This window comes from Erigeron canadensis, chromosome 7 (genome assembly GCF_010389155.1).
Source record: "Erigeron canadensis isolate Cc75 chromosome 7, C_canadensis_v1, whole genome shotgun sequence".
Taxonomy (NCBI): domain Eukaryota; kingdom Viridiplantae; phylum Streptophyta; class Magnoliopsida; order Asterales; family Asteraceae; genus Erigeron; species Erigeron canadensis.
Window position 1 is genome coordinate 12,024,820 of NC_057767.1, and position 22,000 is coordinate 12,046,819.

General features: G+C 31.7%; 2 protein-coding genes across 2 annotated transcripts; both read left to right on the forward strand.

Annotated features, from left to right (window-relative positions):
• The first annotated feature begins 229 nt into the window (after positions 1-229).
• LOC122608077 (plant intracellular Ras-group-related LRR protein 7-like) lies at positions 230-6,488 on the forward strand. The gene is made up of 9 exons (XM_043781162.1): positions 230-431; positions 908-977; positions 2,602-2,648; positions 3,718-3,826; positions 4,168-4,253; positions 4,325-4,415; positions 5,572-5,657; positions 5,998-6,084; positions 6,181-6,488. Exons 1-9 carry the CDS (start codon positions 330-332, stop codon positions 6,289-6,291), a joined length of 789 nt encoding a protein of 262 aa, XP_043637097.1. The 5' UTR covers positions 230-329; the 3' UTR covers positions 6,292-6,488.
• Positions 6,489-18,806: 12,318 nt separating this feature from the next.
• LOC122608969 (zinc finger protein ZAT1-like) lies at positions 18,807-20,357 on the forward strand. The gene has a single exon (XM_043782035.1). The coding sequence runs from the start codon at positions 18,807-18,809 to the stop codon at positions 20,199-20,201; it is 1,395 nt and encodes a 464-aa protein (XP_043637970.1). The 3' UTR covers positions 20,202-20,357.
• The last annotated feature ends 1,643 nt before the right edge of the window (positions 20,358-22,000 follow it).

The following is a 22,000-nucleotide window of genomic DNA, read 5'->3' on the forward strand; positions in this document are numbered from 1 at the left end:
AAATGTCGTGTCTTCAGGCGATTTAGTTGGCAGTTTCTCTTCTTACCAGGTCGTGAGGGTAGCAAAGACGACAACATAAGCTATATCTCCGAATGCGAGCAAATGATTCATAACATATAAAAAAAGAAAAAAAGAAAAAAAAAAAGAAAAGATAATTGTTTCCTTAATATAAAAACAGAGCTGGAAGTTTTCTTTCATAAAATATCAGTTTCCTGTCAAAGCTTTCCCATTTCATTTCAAAATCTATCATTTATTTTATTATTAATTTGTAGAATCCTGCAAGGAAAATTAACAACAACAATAATAATAAAAATAAAAGATTGAATTGAATGGGTTGTGTTTCAAGCAAAGCTGCCATTGAATCCAAATCCGACCGACTGTCACGGTGGACAGCTACCGGCATTGTTGCTTTACGTGACGCTAAATTAAAGGTTATTACTTTTCTTTCCTTTAAAAAAAAAAATCTTTATTCTAAATTGTTAAAATGTTTAATTTTTGTTATCTTGTGGCAAAAAGTTTTGATAACCAGCAAGCCAAACCGGCTTTTTATAAATGGAAACAAGGATTATTTTAAGGAAATGTTGTCTTGCAACTTTTTTTTTTTTTTTTTTTAGTTTTAGCATTTAAATGTAATACAATGTTCAAGAGTAAGAAATGGATACCATCTTAAAATGAGGGTCTGTATATATACTAACTATAATTATCCGCGCAATGTAGTGACGGCGAAATGTGATGAATGTGTGGTTTTTTTATGGGATATATGTTTAAATGTGTGATTGTTAATCATGTTTCAAATAATCAACTTTTTAGGCTTTCGACATTGAAGCAATACGGTTAAATGTATTGTATAGTAGTAGAGGTAATATAACGGTCTACGACTAAGTTTTGAGTGTTTTTGATGGAACAGTCATTTCCAGATGAGGTTCTTGAGCTGGAAAGATCTGTACGGACGCTTGATGTAACACATAACAAATTAGGTATTTATCTTCTCTCTTTGTGGAGATTTGAATTTTTCTATTTGATATTAAATTCAATATTTTTCCTTCGTGTTTCCATTCATCTAAAACGTGCCTTGGAATCAAAAGTTATGGTCATTTGCATTTTCACCGTAATCACTATGAGAATATGCTAAATGTGGATCCACTATGTCTCTAGTTATTATTACATGTGGTTGTGGTAACCCGGAATCCAAATTTTAAGAGTCAAATAATCAGTTTTGTGGATCAATATTTAGACTAACTAGTAGATGGAAAAGACCCTGCATATCTAAAAATACGGATGGTAGTAGGAGAGAAACAAACCCGCCACAAAAAGAAACTCAACTGTGGTGGTGAGTATTAGTACGAAATTGAATCCATATATGGGGGGGGGGGGGGGGGGGGGGGGGTGAGCAGGCGACGAGTATTTCTATATACCATGTGCAAATCCATATGTAAATCTGCGATACCCGTCTTTGCTATTCGTGGTTATTCACAAGAGTTTAAGACATTTAGCCATTTAGGTATTGTTTTCTTTCATTTTCTTAGGATCTAATTACATTTTAGAGGTTTGCCCAGGGTTTTGATTGCTAAAACTAGGTCACCTCTCTTACAATTCCCCAGTCATTGAAATACTAAGCAATCCTGTAAGCGACAAAGCTGTAAGTATTGATTAAATTTCTGAAGTTAAGGATAAGATAAAGATTTATACTTTGATATTCGGGAACCTATCAGATACTTCTGAAAACTGGAGTGCTAGTAGTTTATATCTTATGATGTGTTGATGTAATGGTTTACACTTAGGTTTGTGAAGTCAGAATTTAGATGTGCTTAGTGATTTAGAGATTTGCTGAAGTGAAACCTTTGAATTGTAATTAAAATATTAAAATGTTTGGATTTATCCCTAATGAAACTCCATAACCACCACTCGTGCCATGGGTTAATGTTCACTGATGTACCCGTATCCGTACCAGTTGGTGAAAGTTCGCGCGTTTACTAACCCTGTATGGATGGGTGTTTGTGGAACATGACTCTTGTTTTCTTATCCATTTCCATCCTTAATTTTTACTCATGCAAGTGTTGTAAAACATCCCTTACGTTTGTTATAAATATATCCTGTTCATGTTTTATTAATTTTTACTCATAAGTGCGTATTACAAGACATCCCTTCTCGTTTTGTCATAAAAATATCCTTTTATCTCATATATTTCCCTAAATGATCAATAATTTAAAATCGTAGAATACTTTTACTCTAGCTTATCCAGTTCTTACAACTATAAATGCGAGAAGCACATGCAGATACTAGCATTTGCAATTTGCTTTATTTCGAGTGAGCTTTCAATATTACAAAATCATTTGTAGAATGCACACAAAGTTAACCATTCCGACGAGAAAGTTTTTTGATACTTGTTTGTGTATGTCAATTTTCTCAGTCCTCCATAATACATTTTGTGATTCCCATCTTTATTTCTTTTTATCCCAAAGTAAAGATGGCCTCCTCTGAAATCTTCGTGAGCTATTAACAGTTAACTTACATACTCCTAGATCATATAGAATTCACTTTTGAAAAAGAATCATATAGAATTTTGATACTTTTCTTGGCTATTTTTTTTTTAATTCGCAGCTGACATTCCAGAGGAGATCAGCAAGTTAGTAAACCTGCAGAGACTAGTAAGTACCACATGTTTACATTTCATCTCTCATTATTATATAATTAACTGTTCAACTGTAACCTTAAACTTTACCAAATGTTCATCAATCACATTGTTTTATATGCTGAGTATTAACCATGTTTAGGATGATTATGATAAGGCCATATTTATAATTTATTGATATTATCTTGTGTTAAGTGCCAAATTTGTATTTATTTTCTTATTTATGAGTTCTTTGAGTTGTATTTCGTTTGAGAACGAGTTCTACGGAGGTTTATGTCCACTAGGTGACTTGGTCATCTCTTAACGCATGAAAAATTCTCTGAATTTATTCATATGCTGTTTACTATGAAATATTTCAGATTGGTATTTTGTTCGCAGCCTCAGTTGACTTGTATGGTTTTTATTCCATTTTGCTTATAACTTATAAGTAGTTCATTTTATTTAAGCCATGGGGATGGGACTCAATGAACAATCTGAAGGATAATATTGGATTGTGCCATAGGTTAAAGTTGTAAAGATTTTATATTCAGGCAAAACTATATGTGACCTAAATTACAGTTCAGGAACGTTCTAATGCCCCAATCACAAAAGAAAATAATAAACAAGGTGACCATAAGGAAGTATACTAATTAAAACTTGATAGTAATTGTGACTTTTTGTTAGATTTGGGCTAGATTACATCAATATTTCTGCTATCTATTAGGGTAGTTGAATAAGAGCAAGTTTTTTTAAACCTCTTTTCACATTTTTGTATGAAAACTGATTTAAGAAAAATGTTTGTATATAGTTAACTCTTCGTGAATCATGATGGAAAGATTTATGATTTCGGATAACTGAAAGAAACATGTCTGATCATTGATCTTGAGTCACTAACCTTATGGTGCTACTTGAGGAAGTTAAACAATGCAGATTTTAACCTGTATGCACTTGTGGCTTTTTGTTTGCTTATTAAGAGATTTCTGTAATTTTTTTTTAATAATCTTTGCTATGGTGCTTTGTAGGATGTTTAGTGATTAATGACCACTATGGGTATATGTTATTTTATAAAATATTTGATATCCGAAATAACAAAACCTTGTTTTCAGATTTTGGCTGATAATGTAATCGAACGTCTTCCATCAAATGTGGGCAAACTTCAGTCTTTGAAGTTAATTAATCTCGATCAAAACAAAGTCACATTTTTACCCGATGAATGTAATAACACCAACCATTCTCATTATATCCCTCCATTCGATGAAAATTGCGACAAGTTCAGTTTCGAAATTTGTTTTCCTTAAACATTGTGAACCACTCATAATAGGATGAAATTCTCACTGCTCCACTTGCTAATTACTCTAGAAATTCATTGGCACCCAAATGTCGGAATGGACTCCAAACTTTTACCTTATCATATATATAGTTTCATAGTGTAAATCCAAACGCCAACACATCAACACTGAGACTCAAAGGTTGCAATTTTCATGAGACATGGAATGTCAATTTGTTGTAAACTCCTATTTATAAGGCTGATAGTTTGTTTACAATTGTTTGTTCAGTGGGCCAATTGGTGAGACTTGAGCGACTATCTATCTCTGGCAATCAGTTAACTGCGCTGCCAGAAACCATTGGAAGCTTACGAAATGTAAGTGGCTTCCTGTAGAATTTCCAAGTGAGTTGAGTTTTTAGAACTCAATTGAACTTTTGAAAATGCAGTTGTTGCTGTTAAATGTGTCGAATAATCAATTGAAGTTTCTTCCAGAATCTATCGGGAGCTGCTTTTCACTAGAAGAGCTAAAAGCGAATGGTATCATACGCTTCTTTGGTTTATACCTGATGAAAACATAGTACTCTCATAATGGTTTGGAATGGGCATGTTGGAATGGTTTGGGTTGACACATAACACAATTATGTTCAATAAATTCCTTTTCATAGTTTGTATGTGAAACCTTATTACAAGTATTTTAGCATGTGATAAACTGATAATCTAATATTGTAAATAAAATGATTACAAGTATATTAGCATGTGATAATCAAATATTCTAAATAGAATGATTTAGGACAACCAATATTTTAAATCTACACTTTGAACGAGTTTTGGTTCATTCTCCTTTCTAACTTAACCTATTGTTTTACGAATGGGTCGAAATTGCCCCTTCTATATTATGGTTTAGTTTGAAGACATACTTTGTTTGTTACATATCCTGTAATCATTAACTACACGGCAAACTAGCATTTTTGGAAATGATAATTAAAAGACATTACTTTTGGCAGCAATGGGTAATTTGGATGAAACTTTCAAAATGTCTTCTTATCTTTTGTTTTTCGTTTTTCGTATTTTCATTTTCAAGATTTACCCAAAATTGCTTACTGACTTACTGCAAACTACAACATTTATTCCCTATTCTTGGCAAGCATGATAGACAGTTTCAACAAGAGGTGTCAAAACAGACATGTTGGGAAGAGGGTCATAACATTTACTTGTTGTGTTGGCACCAAACATTTTTCTCTAAATTCCAAGTATCATTAAAATAACGGTTATGTTGAATGTGTTGTCACGCACTCTTTGTTGGTGGTCTTTCTGGAATGAGTGTCTCTACCCTCGGTTAGAGGTATGACTGTCCACATTCCATCTTCCCAGCCCTGCCTTTGACAAGATTAGTTATTGATATTGTTATTGTTGGTTGTGTTAGATGTGGATACAAAAGCTATATTTTGCAATTATAAATCTGGAGGTTTTTAATTAAGCGCCTAAAGGCATTGAGTTACATTATTGAGATAAACTACAACCAATTCATAACTAGATGTGTCGAAATGGCCACCTCTACTTTGCAGTTTGCACTAAAAAGCCTCATATGATAAAGTCAATCTCTCATAGCTTTTATGCCATTTTTAGTTCTGCCACATGCCCACACCTAGAATAATCCTAATCAGCTCCGTGTTTCTGATTTTGTGGTTTCTAGAAAATGTTATTGAAGAACTTCCTCCTTCTGTCTGCAATCTCATTCACCTCAAGTCACTTTGCTTGGACCGTAACAAAGTGAAACAGGTATAATCTATTTGCATAGTATTCACATCCTGTTTTGCATTTGACAGTTTTCATGACGTGGGCCCCATTTAGATGTTGTAAGAAGTGAAGACGTATTTATGAGTTGAGGAATGCATGATAGACACCCAAATCCAGAAACGAATAAATGTACAAACGAATGAACTTTTTGTTATTGTTGAATATTATTAGTTTGATTAACTACATTTAAAAAACCAAATATGTTATAACATTGAAATCAAAGGGGTGGTTTAGAAACATCAGATCTGTCTAGATGTAATGAGATAGACAGTCACTGTAACCTTGTACACTGAATTTAAATTTTGCTCGATTTGCTCTACAGATACCTCCAAGTTTATTGAGGTCATGCAAGACTCTACAAAATATTTCATTGCATGATAATCCAATGTCTATGGATCAATTTCAATCGGTAAACATTAATGCCTCTCTTGATTGTTGACATTGTGCAAATTAGCTATAAAGTCAAATGTAACTTCTGTAAGCTTTTTCTAAAAATTGTTTGCAGATGGAAGGATTTCAAGAATTTGAAGCGCGCAGGAAAAAGAAGTTTGACAAGCAGATAGATTCAAATGTCATGATTGGTTCTAAAGGCCTTGATGAGGGAGTTGATCTATAATATGCTCTTTGCTCTTGTAAGTAGCCATTATTTGTACAGGGTAAAACCAACACATTAAATTACCTATTACACACTCGATTTACAACTAAAATAGACAGTTGAGTGGCTATGGCCAATTACCCATTCTTATACCTCTTTTAAGTTTGTTTGGTACTTTCCATTTCGTATGGACCCGGTTAAAAGCAACGTTTTTGGTATCGACTTTGAAGTGAGCCCACCCATGGCCCAATATGGCATGCAACAAAACAAGAATACCAAGGATACCGTCATACATACAACACAGGTAAGAAGCATCCCATCCCATATGTAGTATAGTATTAGTATACTAGTATGTGTAAGACATACTACATTCTAAAGTGCATATTTGGTATCCTAATTTTAGAACTTGTAATTGCATGTTAAGTGAACAAATGGAGCATCCTGACTATCATTTGGCATCCAAATTGCCAAACTCTTTGAACATTTTTCTTAATATAACTTTTAAACATTCTTACCAAACGATGCCTTTCTTTTGGTAACCACGGTGTGCCGTGTCCTTAGATTGAATCAACCAATTTCAAATTTCACTGCCACACAAACTCGAACTGAATTAAGTACTCGAAGAGAAGAAAGCTTTACGAGAGTTTTGAACCTTCTTTCGTCTTTTGGCAAAAGTACTAGTCATGTCTTATAAATAAGACACATGGAAATTATATTATTTTGAACTTTAGGCATGAAAAAGATAATAGAAAGTAGGCAAATAGTATTTGACATGTCATTTATGTTACTTTTTATTGCTTGCATGATCATCATTTTCTTAAGAAAGTAGTGTACTTTCTAAGAATATATGCAAGTTTTAAGTATTAAGAAATAAAGCTCATGGTTTGACATTCCTTTATATAAATGTTAAGTGGTAATAGATAGAAAACTTTATTTTCTAATCATATATTTAATTGTTGCCCCCACATGGCATTAGATGATGGTGAGCTAGTAGCCTTTTGGTAAGCTAAGCTAAAACTGCAGCACCAAGATAGACATAATACAAAAGAGACAACACTATTGTGGTTGATTAGTTGAGATCACTCTATCTCCTTTTATCTTGTTTGGTTATTCTAAAAACTTTTAAAAGTTAGACTTACCGTATTTAGATATCTACTTATTAAGTTAGATAAGTTTCAAACAGATATCAAGATTTTTTCTTTTTTTTTTTTAAATATCTTATCTGTACAAAACTATTTTTAATAAGTTTTTCCAAAAAAGAAAAGAAAATAAAATAATATAAAATATAACGTTAAGATCATGACACCTTCAATTTACATGAGAATGGATACTATCTAGATTCTATTTTTTGTTGGTGTATCTTGACTAGCAAAAGACTTGATTATCTGTTGAGTAATGATACTAACAGTCAGAGTTCTTTGGAAAGTTTTGTTTTTTTTTTTTTGAATTATAAGACAGTTGACCTCTTATTTTGATATTTGTGCATACTTAGTTAATTACCACTAACAATAATCAAAGGGTCTAAGAAGAATATTTGATCGGTTGTAATAATTTGGCTGGAAGATGAGAACCACTTAGAAATATCCAAATGACTGATAAGTTACATCCTAGCACTTAAACTAAATCATATAAAAAACTAGAAATTTACATGACTACCTGACTCTCTAATAATTTTAAAAATACATGCTGCACTCAAGTTCATTAATTTCTTTTAAATCGATATATATATTTTACAAACAATACATAAAATGCTTTTTATATCATCAGTCAACCAACACATTTAATCACAATGTTGTTGGATATTTTAGTATATAATTAGGTTAATTAGTAATTTAATCATAATAATACATCATATAAGTTTGGTGGTGCGGAGTGCACACTTATATGTATTTATTATGATCTTAGGGGCGATGCCCCTAAGGAACGGGGGTCCGGGGGCAGCGCTCCAGAGAGCGGGGTCCAAGGAGCGGCAGCCCCTGGTTGGGATCGAGCTTGAGGGACTAGTTTTGCCAATTTAGCAAAGACGATTTTAACTACCATAAAAGCAGTTTTTGGCCCATTGATTTTGTATTCTATAACATACGAATTCAGAAGTTCTCTCTCCCCATTTTCCACATATTTTCTCTCAAAACACAAAATCATACAGAACGTTCTTAATCACTGATTGTATCCGGTTGAATAATTTAGGGTGAACCACCGAATTGATTCAATCTGAAAGCGTATCACGCCTTCAGTGATTGTATCATATCCGGTTTTTATTCGTTGTTTACTGCGTATCCCCAACAAATGCTAGGATAAATGAGATTAGTATGCCTTGTAAACAAGTCATCATAAGGATTACTTGATCCAAGAGAGTGGGTCCCATCCTCTAAATAGCTATGGGGTGTCATGCTTTGGCCTTCACTGACTCTTTGTTTAAAAGAGTATTATCTAAGCATGGCTGGTGAGAAACTTGTTTATCAAACACATGACACCATTATCACACTTGTAAAGGAACAGATGCTCTTTATAATTGGTCATACAAGAGTTTTGTTGATTAATTGTATTAGGTTTTTGGTCAACTAGTTTTTACTTAAATTTGATCAATATATAACCTAGCTAGCTTAGATACTTTAAGCTGAAAATTTTATTATACACTTATAGTTTTAATAGATCTATTCAAGGGTAAATCATGACCTGCAAGTCACAAACTTTAATTCATGTAGAATAAAGTATATTTTGTGTATAGAAATCATTATGAATAGTTATATATTTTTGAGGATATACACACACACATATTCATGTGTATACACAATTTATATTTATATAATATGAATATATCATCATGTTACTAAAACCGACGACAATTTGGTTAGTAAATATTTTGAAATAATGTTTTGTATTCTGAATTTGATTTTGGATGGACAGTTGTATAAAAGGCTGAGTTTTAATATGGTTAACGCTTTGATGTGGTCATGGCCTACTAATAGATTCTTTGGGTTTAAGTATTATAAATTAATCACCGGTTATTGTTGATGACCAATTAAGCACTCACATGGTTTGCTTTATACAACAACATTGCTTTTGGAGCAATGAATCACTTCAAATAGTGTTATGATCAAGTCTCCTTCATGCACTTAAAGCTCACCTCCCATCTTGCTTTCACTTGTGGTATATATAAAGACTAAATGGATGTTGGACCCATCTTTATAACGAAGATATACCCCCCTATATATATCATCCTAGAAATCATTTGAGCTCAAATTTTTAAAATTCTGAAATTTTAAGAGTTGCAAAATTATTAATCCATCAACCAAATAATCGTGTATATAATAAGTTCATTGATATACAACAAATCAACATTAATTGATTTATTAACAACAGAAAGACAATCACGAGTCAAAGTCGGTTGGTCAGTAGAGCCAGATATCATCACCCTTAGGCCTTAGCTAGCCGTATATGTTTTTTTTACCGAAAATCTAAATTTCTTTTCAATATTAAAAGATGGAAAAGTTATTAACGTCCACACATTGCGTTGATACAATTCTAATACATGATAGCGTGAACCCTATCATGTATTGTAGTGTGTTAAAGTATGTTAGGTTGCCAGAGGTGGCTCGACAGTAGTATGAGACTGTACGATCGTTTTAGGCCTCTAAAATTCTAAGGCCTCAAAATTCTGTATATTAGACTTAATGTATGGATTTTAATGTATGGATTTTGGATCAAGTATCATTATATAATTTGCGTTTCAGTAACACCCTTTTGATTTTTATATCAACATCTGCATTTTTTTTATTATTAGTAGTTGAATAACAAAAATCAAGCTACTATTCTTTTTTACTTTAATTTATTTGGTAACGAATTAAGCATCAAAATTGATCTTTTTTGAGGTCTCCAAAAACTTTAAGCCGTCATTGTAGGTTGCATGTTTGCTACTCCCCCACGCTAACAGACAGGTATTTCCTTCTTTGCTATCGGCGACCGACATGTATGATAACTAAACTCTTTACATTTTTCGACTTTCACCTCTTTGTGGCCAGAAATCCTTATGGAAGCAGTCTCTCTACCTTTGAATAGAGGTGTATCCCATCTAGGAATTGGGTCTTTGTTGTTGATAGTGTGAACACTACCAACAATAACCTTTATCACATCAATACCACATCATCACTCCTAAACTGGAAATCCGAACATCACTACGTATTTTATTCATAATCGTGAGTTTATGATGATTGATATTGATTACTTCATTTATACATAATAGTAATTTTTGTATACATAATTTCTTGGGAAGGAGCGATGAAGGAGCCATTGAACGGCTCAAATTTTAAACTTTTTTTTTTTTTTTACAAAGTGTTTAACCCCCTTTCTTTACCTAATCAAAAACTAAACAAATGGATGCCTCTTCATTATCTACTAACTATATGACGGTCAATGAAGTGAGGGCTGCAAGGATTGCAGATATGAAAATGGACGAAAAGTATAAGGAAGAAATTAATGTATGCAATTGCAAAGAAAATCTAGGTGCCAAAGGTCGCAAACCAACTTGCCAGCCTGGGGACAATCAATGATGAGTTGGTGGAATGATTTGGAATTGCCATGGTGACCTATAGATCCCAGGTTTGAATCTTCATTGTACCAACTTTGAGATATAGGTAGTCCTTCTATGAGATAGCTTGGGTATACCCAAATTCAAGTCTGGGGGCAGAGTTTACCCCTATTAATCATTGTGTCTTCGAGCGGATTAGTAGGAGCCCCCCCCCCCCCCAATTGGTTATTTAAAATAGATAATTCTACTTCGATGGAGCTCTCTAACACGGATCTGGCTAAAACAACATATGTTAGACCTCTCGCTGCCGAATCGCGACATGAAGTTTTAAGTGAAATTCACTTTTCGAAAAAAAATAAAGAAAGAAAGAAAGGGAGCAGACCAAATTCCACAAGACATAACTAATGTTAGCTTTTTTTTTTATGGTAAAATGATAAATCCTTAAAAAAAAATATAGTCTAATAATCCTCTTAATAACCTTAAAACATGACATGTATTATCTATTTATTCTTTTTTAATTATATCCATTGATTTATACACATGTCATGATCATATTATTAAAAAGATAATTAAGCTTTTTTTTTGTTATGAGGATCCATCATTTCCTTTTTTTAAGACATGTGTAGGAAGTCAGCTGATATTTGTTTACAAATTTACAATGCGCCAATGCAGTATTCTCGTTGCAATACATAAATATTGATGGCGAACGAGCTCTTTGCAATCTTGTTTAAAAAATATTATTTTTATGTTTATAACGTAATGTTTTTTGTTCTTAATAAAAGTGTTAATGTATCGTAATGTTTAAATAATGGGTAATTTTATTTTAATTCGTAATGAAACATCATGTTTTTATTAAAAAATGTTTAATATAATTATAAATATAAAAGTACAGAAATTAAAATTTGATGAAGTATTAGAATAGGAAAATGATTAATCGGTTCATCCCCGGTGAGGCATTCAATCATGGTTGACATCAACCTAATAATAATAGCTCACAAAATCGAGATAATAAAATCTCTAGCTCTCATCCATATGATGTCATGTTACAGTGTTACCTCACTGTGAAAGTTATAACTGTAAAATTCATAACCAATCTGTGAGTTATTAAGCATAACATGAATAGTTCGAAAAGATTTTGATTAAAATAAAACAAGTATTATAGTAAAACAAATTGTTTCACTGAAAATCATCGTACATCATTAAAGTCATTGTGTATCAATTGTTTCGTGAATTTTCGTGCATCAATTTAACCATGATCTTAAGATCAAGATCATGTCTTATTTATTTTTACTTTAATACTTGTTTTACAATACTCAACCTCTAGTTGAAAAATTTTAAGAGTTAGTAACATGTGGTAAGTATTTTACTCTGAAAAAATAATACATTAGTGATACCATATATCTATCCAAAAGTTTATATTGTCATAGTCATATACGAAATACATACGGTAACACGGTTAGACACTCCTTGTCATATACTTGTCATATATTTTAATTTCCAATTTCTCCAATTTAATTAAATTAGCACATGTCATAATATAACTTACACTTTTTTGTTTTCCATCTTCAATTTACATTTTTTAACCATTTTCTTAAAATAATTATTTTATTGAATTAAAATATATAAAATATAAAATCCATGTTTATCTCCAACACGCGACTAACTAAACGATTAAAAATATATCTTTTTAATAAACGAGCATGATACCCGCGCAATGCGGCGGCGATGGCAAGGACAGTGATGTGGTGACATCAACGGATGGTGACGGCGGCAGCGACCGTTGGTGGCGGCAAATGCATTTAGGTATTTGATCTAAATATATTTGATTTAAAAGAGTTGTGGATATCTTTTAGGAATATAATGCAATGACTGTATAAGTTAATTCATTGATGGTAAAATGGTAATTTCGCATGTCTCAAAAATTTTAACTTTTCAACATGGGTATAACTTTTATATTGTAGTATACATACGTTATTAGATGGAAAAAAACATAAAATGTTAAGGACAATTTTAGTAATTCAAAGAGAGAGATTACTAAAAATAAAAAAAGGGTCTTTTACTTTATAATGAAGTAAAGATAAAAAAAATATTTTACTTACAGTTAGTTTTCATCCAACTACAATTATACTTTATTCATCAATTTACACTTTTTAGTTATTTTCTTAAAATAATTATTTTATTGAATTAAAATACATAAAATTAATTTCTTAACCCAAACTTTAATTAATCAATCACAATCTTCAATTTTTTAAAATTAATTAAATCAACACATGTCTAAATTAATTTATCATTTTTGGATTTACATCACTAACTTTACAATTTAACCCTATTTAAAAATAATTAATACTTTATTCCATAATGTCTATCTAATAACAAAATATAGCTAAAAGTTAGAAAGGTTACAAGATTTGGTTTAATATGAATTGATATTTATACCAATATCTTATTTTATATTATTAATTGTAATGAAACTAATTATAATGTTGTTGTTATTAGTAATTGTAGTCAAACTATAACTAGGATAATCATTGTTGTTATTAGTAATTCGAATCAAGCTATATTTAGGATACAAATTATTTATTTATAAACTGAACCCTACAAATAAAATTTCAACACACGAAATCTTCGAAGACCCCAAGAACCAGCCGTTATTTTTATTGTTCTTTTCAACCATGACTAATGAAAATAAAATTACTTTTTTGCAAGACATCAATGAAAACTTATTTGTGTAATTAAAGTTAATACATTGCTAATCTGGAAGAGTTTGTATAAAAGAAATCCTACTACACCATTCAGGCTTGATATGATTTAACAATCAATGTTTACATTTGAATATGTTAATTTCTTTTTAAATATATTTTTTTATGTTTAACGTATAAGTATTTATTTATTTTATATACTAATTTTTATATTGATAATGTTTTAAAACCTATATATTTGACACGGATCTAAAATATAGTTTCTCTATCATAAACGTCATTACTCATCATGCCATTAATAAAACACAACTTCCATCTATATATAGGAATCAAATCAAAACTCATATAGATCAAAATTATATATCCACACCCATGAGCATATATAAAAAACCAAATAGTCTAATAATCCTTCTAACTAGCTATGAAATGATGATATGTCAAAAAATCATAGGGCAAGATTAGGGTAGAGAATTAGTGGATACCACATGTCATCTTTTTAATGTATTAAGAGGATTATTAGGTTGGACGGAGTGGTTAGGCACCCGACCGGTACCGGATGGCACAACGCTCCGACCCCCCGGTACCGGTGGGGAGGGGAGCATCTCGGGCACCACGGTGCCGGTTTCACTACCGACTTAGAAAAAAAAAGAAAAAAAAAAGAGGAAGGGCCCACTACCAACGGTTAAAAAAAAAAACCTTTTTTTTTTCTTTCTTTCTTCCTTTCTCATTTTCCCTTTTTCTTCTTCTTTCTTGGCCGACCTCCTGTTCTTCTTCTTGTTTAATTTTTTTTTTCCACTCAAATCACCCATATAAACACATAAAAATGAATAAGGGGAAGAAACCAAAACAACCCAGTTACTCAAATATACCCAAAAGACGCAGAAACACGATCACCTCAGCGGGCCGATGTTGGAGATGGTTTTGGCGCAGAAACGCACCCTTTGTGAGAAGTACGGATGACCGGCGCCTTAATTGTATGTTTTACTTGTAATTGTGTGTTAGAATAAAATTATGTGTTTTAATTGTGTTTTAAGTTGTATTAGTTTTAATTTATGAAATAAAATATTTTATTTGAATAAAAATTAAATGGAAATGAAATTAAATAGAAAAGGGTGGGGAGGGGAGGGGAGGGGCGGCGAGGTGCTCCTAGCAAAAGGGGAGGGGAGGGGAGGAGAAGAAAAATCGGGAAGGGGAGAGGAGGAATGGGGAAGCTCTCCCCCCACCCTTAAGCTATTTGGTTACAAAGATTTATCATTTACCTATATATGTATGAAATATCTTTGGTTTATTAAATTACAATCTAACAAGAGGCAAAAGGGCATAAAGGTCAAAGCAAGGCATCTAATATTTCGCCTAAAAATGTATGCAAAATGGCATGGAATAGAAGACAAAGAGTGACCAAAACTTCCCTCGATGTGTTAAAATTGGTTGTCAAGTTGATCACTTTTAGTAATTGCCTACTTTCTCTTGTCTCATAAGTGAAGCTTCGTTAGCTTAATTAATGCCACTACATGTGTGTATGTTTGTGCTTATCACTAAGCATTAAGATTCTTTAATTGCTCTTAGCTAATTACAATAATCTTTTAGTTTGCTTGTACTTTCTTCGAAATAATGTACATCGGTTTGAGACAACGAATCTCTTTCCAAAAAAAGAGTGGTCATAAAAAATTAGTAATCAAGACGAAAATAACTTTGGAAATGTATTTGAAGTATAAATAAAAATGAGCCGTATTGCTATATGGTGTAAATTTATATGAGCTTTATGGTCTTAAAAATATAGCTGTCTTTAAAAAGTTACTCTATAATATTTTAAATGGTCTTTGGACTATGTAACTTCTTCACATGGTAACTAAAATAAACTAAAATAAAACTTCATTTTCTGAGGTGTTCATTTTTGCACCAATTAAGGAAAATCAATTGTTTGTTGATTTGATGTGACCAATAAAGGTAGAGCACATGCAATGACATTACTATATACAAAATAACATATGAAAGTTCAACAATTTTATTTCTTTTTAGTAGAAAACAATTTGAAATGTGATAACATTCATAATTCATCATTCATCAACATGTTATGCATACACAACTTATAAATTATTACTGACATGACATTTGTAATGAAATATTTTTTGGAAACAAGTTAATGGAAAGTAGTTGGACTAACTTCTCAACAACTTTAAGATGTGTACATAACTTTGATTACATCTTACTATCATTTCAACCTTAGGTCTTTAGCAATTGGTAGAAATTCTTCTAGTTGAAAAAAAAAGGTGTTTAGTTCCTGACATTAGTGTATTTTAAAAATATTAGGTATTTTAGGACTAGAATTAGAATTGATCTATACTATTATATAAAAATTATAACACCTATGTTGAAAGTTTACATAAATGGAACATATGAATTGACAAAAATACCCTTAATGATCTAAATCACCATCAACCCTTAATATTAAATTACACCATTAGTCTATTATATTAGAAAATATCTCTACTAACCCCTTTAAATCAAATATTTTTACCTACACCAATAGATGTCGCCACCACCGTCATCGCCAACTTACTGCCGCATTGCGTGGGTACCATGCCCGTATTCATTAAAAATATTACATGTTACCTCTAAATTACCAATTTGGAACTAGAAAAGATACTCAATTTCATTTAGTATGAAAATTATCCTAAAACAGCCCAAACTTCTTGTTTAGAATTATTAGGAGAGAAGATAATACAATTATCTAATTCATCACATAATATGCATGCACATGTCATGAATTGGACTTGTATGCCAAAAGAATTGTAAAGTAAGGGCTAAAACAATTAAATAAAAGTTAGTTGTTTTCTTGTTATCACTTGTGCTACAGCTAAATATTCTACTAACATGCCGGCTTAAACGATACAATTAATGTTGAAGTTGGTTATTAATTTACCATGTATAATAAGACATAAGTTTTCCGGTTAGAGCAATGACCAAATGCCGGCTCATATTGTTAGTTACCATCGGCCACCACGCCAAAATATCATTCACTCATATTGTAGCAAGCTAGTGAGGGACAGTGTACCTGTTTTGACTTTCAAGTATAGATTTTAGGAATTATAATAGATAAATTGATTGATATTTAGAATATGTCTCATTTAAATTTTGATGTCTGTAAGATGATTTGATATAAATTTTCTTTGAAGTTATATCTATGAAAAAATGATGTGCCTCAATTTACCGTTTAAAAAATATATATTTACATTTTTAAGCGGAAAATAATTAATGTGTCTAAAAGATAAGCCTAAAAGTATGCATAGTAAAGAGAGATTGACACATAACATATTCAATGGTAAAAATTATGAAAAAGATGTGAGATACATGTGTCATAACTTGAATATATTATGCATAGTTTTAGACACATTATTAGACATATGAATTAGATTGATTAATCATTTTTTTTATCGTTATCCTTTTTAAATATCTTTACCAAATTAATGATCAATCATAGAACTAGGAGAACAATTCTGACCAAATAAAGTTACCGTACTTACAACCGACTCTAAAACTTGCAACGACACTATGAGTCTATGACCAATAAAAACGTAATAAAAGTTCTGACTACACAATCTGATCAAGTGTTGACCCTACAAAAAGTGGAGAAGGTTGATTGTAAAAGAAAATGTCCAAAATGTATAAACACCCATTTTTATTAAAAACTTAACATGTGTCTACAAAAAAAAACCAACTTGTATGTACTTATTACAATTCTACAACACTCGCATTAACTCATTAAGTACTTGTTTTATACAAATTGTTCATTGCATCTTATATTTTTGTTACTACAAAAATACATGTATTTATTTTTTTTATAAAAGTTATAAGTAGCTAACATGCATTTCATAATGAAATGCTATTCCAATAAAGGTATAATGTATAAGAAGTGATATTTGTACCATTTTTTTTATTGGTGTACCATAATTGTGTATTACCGGTTTATACAGTTAATTATAAAATGTATACATTGTGGTACATTAATTAAAACTTGTGTTATAGGTATCATTTTCTCATAATACTCGTATATGTGTATAATGAAAAGTAAAGTATAAAGAGTGTAGCTAATGTATCTATTTATGTTGGGATTGCAAAATGTTTGTGTGAAATGACAAAAGTGCCACTAGCCTACTACTACTACCACTACCTACTATGCTTGCTTAGCACAAAAAAGCTTTTAGCTTCCATTTGCAGGCTTGTAGATTCTTTACTTCACAAACTTCTTGCATCTCTCTCATGGGTCCACTTCTCATTGTCCAACTTACTACCCATTGCAAATTCTTTAATCACCATCAAATTTACAAGATTATCCTTACCCAACTTAGCCCCAAAACTTTAAGTATAAGTGTGACACTTGCCACACTTCCATTGGGTGCCATGAAGAAAACTTTAAGATAGTTACTAAGAGATCATGTCAAAATTAAGAATTTTAGTGAAATAATAATAATTATGAGACCATTACTTTGTATATCGCCAATGTGTGTCAATATCAACCATTGGATTAGTATTTGGCATAAGATGATATGTACTTATTAGCTGACTTACATGTTGCTTTTGCCTCTTATTTATTTATGCTAGTTCATGCATGGATTTCTCCTTCTTCTTCCAAATATAGTTTCTTCATCTCTGTTTCTAGAGAGAAGAAGTTACAAAAGTCTAGAGATATATAGAATTAAAAGGTGTGCTTATTCATTGTCATCATTAGCAAGAAAGGTAACCAACCAACCCCATTAATTCTTTATTGTGCTTCAATTCTTGACAACTATTACTAGTTAAGTTTAGCTTAATGTTTTTAGTTATTAATTTCACATTTGTCATGGTTAGATCTTGTTAAGTTGCTAAATAACCAAATACAATCTCTTGTTTATTGGTCCTTACAGAATGCAAGAATACTGAAAAGCCATTCAAAGATTTGAGCTTTTTATGTTGTTTCTTGATCTTGGTGGGTGGCCTGCCCCTCCAAAACTTTGAGATGTTAGTGTAAATTTTACTAGTAGTAGATATGGTTATAAAATTCTTTTTCACTTGTTAGGCTCCTGTAAGAAAAGTTCAATTCTGTGTGATCTATATTTGGTGAACAACAAATGCAATCTTGATACCAACTAAAAATTTGAGTTCTTGATCTGGTTTTGTTACTCACTTTGCAAAAAGATTAAAGATTTACTCTTTTTATCTTGTTTCATGATCTGGGTAGTTTTTAATTCATAGTATTGATTATCCTTCTCTGTTTTCGGATTACTTTAGCTTTTAATCTGATACAAGTTTTGATCTGTTCTATGTTAAGAATGTTGAATCCGAATTCGGTTGAATCAAGTGATCAAGAAGTGATGAAACATATGTGTAGGTTGTGCAACAAGAGTTTCCCTTGTGGTAGATCTTTGGGAGGTCACATGAGGTCTCACTTGATCAACTCAAGTGATCACCATGATCAGAAGATGAAGATTGCTTCTGTTAACAATAAAGGTGACAACTTGGTTGATAGCAACAACACAGAAGTCATCAATGGCTATTCGAATCCGAATGAATTGGGATATGAACTTAGAAAAGATCCGAAAAAGACTCTCAAAGCAGTTATCAATGGGTGTTCGGGTTCAAATGATTTTGTTGTTCTTGATAAAATTTGCAAAGAATGTGGAAAAGGTTTTCAATCTTGGAAAGCTTTATTTGGACATATGAAATGTCACTCTGATAAAATCTTAAACAACAAAGTTGCAATTTCGAATCAAGATTCTAGGATTAGTCAATTTGTCAATGAGAATCCAGGGGTGAAAATCCGTCAGACGAAGAAATCAAGATCAAAAAATGGAGCAAGTAAAAAGTCTATAATCACTTGTGCTGCAACTTTTACTGATCACACCACTCCCACAGTGACAACAGCTTCATCTTCGGTTTCCATGAGTGCTAACTATGCTTCAACAAGTGTTGTTTCGGATATTGATCAAGATCAAGAAGCAGAGATTGCTATGTGTTTGATCATGCTTTCTAGAGATAGTGGAAAATGGGATAAAAAGCTACTAAAAAGTAGTAGTTGTGGAATGAAAAAAGTTGCAAAAACTGAAGTTGGTTTCGATTCTCAAGGAACATCAGGAAAATGTATAATCAATGAAGACCAAATAGATGATCAAATGAAGAGAAAGTTTGATTGTATGACTTGCAACAAGAGTTTTCATTCTTACCAAGCACTTGGTGGCCACAAAGCAAGTCACAAGAAGTTAAAGGGATGCTTAGATTCTAAAAATGACGATGAAAATATGAATAAACGCGAACCAGTGTTAGAGCAGGCCCATATGATTAATGGGTATCGCGAAGAAACATCTGAAAATCATCAAACACCATCAAGTTTCAACCTTGGTAGTTCTATCAAGAACACATTAGTGTTAGGAGCTCATGAGTGTTCAATTTGCTCGAGAGTTTTCTCATCAGGACAAGCTTTAGGAGGTCACAAGAAATCACATTTGATAGCTGAGGCTAAACTGAATCAACACAACCAAAATTTAATCGAAAAGTTTGATAAGCCCGTTCATGAGATTCGTGGTTTTCTTGATCTAAACATGCCACCTGATGATCACGTAGACGAAGAAGAGGCAATGATGATGAACACAAGTACCACAGGGACAGGGTTTAATCCATGGTACTATAAACATGAATCAACACTACTTGGGTTGCTTTCAACAAGCTAGTTTGATCATACCTGAAAAGTACACAATTCATTGATTCTTTACATATTTGATGTCATTTTCTGCCTTACCAACATTTTAAAGTAGGCAATACACAATTTGTCACAGGTTTTTTATTTTTATTTTGTGTAACATAAATTGTTTCATTTTCTCATTCTAGATTATTAGTTTGGTGAGCCACCAAAGATTAGTACTTTTTGGACATATGATTAGCCACATTGAGGCCTGCAGCTCCTTAAGTCCTTGAATCAGAGATGCAAAATTAGTATTGGGCTGCCTTAGAGATTAAAGAAAAGCCCGTTCACTTTAGTCCTGCTATGTACCACAAGCCCGGTTAGCATGCCCATTTCAAAAAGCCCAAATATTTTTACTAGAAATACGGTCACGTCACCACGTGTGATAAACGGGTAGTTTAAGATTTTAAGCACCAACTCAAAGATAATACTATAATTAACTTAAAAAATTGGTAAATGAAGCCCTTGCGGCTTTAATTAATATGCATAAAAAAATGTACATTTTCAAATCAAGAGGTTACCTTTGAATTTTATGATAAATATACAACTATTTAATGCACCTTAACGAAAGTCCTTATACCCTTATTTAGCAAAACCCCTAAACTTTATAATAAGGGGTGTTTTATATTGTATTTTCAAAAAAATTTTACGTTTTCAATTAAGTTTTGATAAATCATGTCCTAATTCATTATTTCAAAATTGTGTTTTATCTATATGAAAACGCAAAAAATCAAATTTTCACTTAAATATTTTTCTCGGAAAAATCAAATAATTTTTTCAATGCAATCCAAGTAGAAAAAGTTAAAAGATTGGATTCCTTACTAGCACAAATCTATGTGTGATTAAGAAATAGATAAATGTTACTGTAGTAAACATGTCTATTTGATTGTTTCTAACTTAAAAACTCATATATAGTTTGTGAGCTAGATTTTAGACTCGTATATGTTAATGACAAAAAAATAAAATAAAATATGTTCATGACAAAAAAAAATCGTGAAATAAGTTATATGAACAAACATATATTTGGTTTATAAAGTTCCATTTAGAAATATATTTATCAGACTTTGTTAGCCCATTTTATAGAGATTTATCTTTTGAGGAAGATTAAGGTTCAAACTTTGACATAGGTTTTGGATTAATTTTAGAAGTAGAATTAGATTTGGTATATTTAATACTAATATGTTACTTTATGTACTTTTAATGCATCAAAATGAAGTTTTTAAGTGTTTAGACCGTGTTGTCATTTTAAGGCTCAATGTATTTGATTATTAACCTATATTGCCAATGTAACACCCGTCATTTTAAAAACCAGGATTTCGAAAACTTTGCCAGACGGCGTTTAAAAAGTAGGGGAAAATGATCACTTTAAAACTGCTTCATCCGTAACCGGGTGGTACCTTTATAAAATGGTGTTACTAACGTGCATCATCAAATATAGATGAAATCCAAGTTATAGCACCAACATAAATGCCATCATTAATACATGTTCATAAATCATGAACGAAAGTAGCCAAGACATAAGGCTAAAAGGGGAAGTCTAGGCATTCAACAAACTATGCTAGTCTTTTTTATTGCATCTACCAATCTCACCGAGCTAATCCTTTCCTAGCTCAAACCTGCTTATCCTGAAGGACACAACATTTTCATAAAAGCAAGTGTTAGCTAATAAAATTAGCTAAGTAAGATACACGCATTTTACAAAACGTTCTTCATTTTACTTTCATAAAACTTCTTCGTACTTATATATCGAAACATGATCACATTACATATCATCCACAAACACCGTAA

Excerpts from the sequence above, each read along its gene's own strand:
- LOC122608077 (XM_043781162.1), top strand. The coding sequence starts at position 330 with ATGGGTTGTGTTTCAAGCAAAGCTGCCATTGAATCCAAATCCGACCGA. Across the intron at positions 5,658-5,997 it reads ACCGTAACAAAGTGAAACAG|ATACCTCCAAGTTTATTGAG; the intron begins GTATAATCTATT and ends TTTGCTCTACAG. Across the intron at positions 6,085-6,180 it reads CTATGGATCAATTTCAATCG|ATGGAAGGATTTCAAGAATT; the intron begins GTAAACATTAAT and ends AATTGTTTGCAG.
- LOC122608969 (XM_043782035.1), top strand. The coding sequence starts at position 18,807 with ATGTTGAATCCGAATTCGGTTGAATCAAGTGATCAAGAAGTGATGAAA.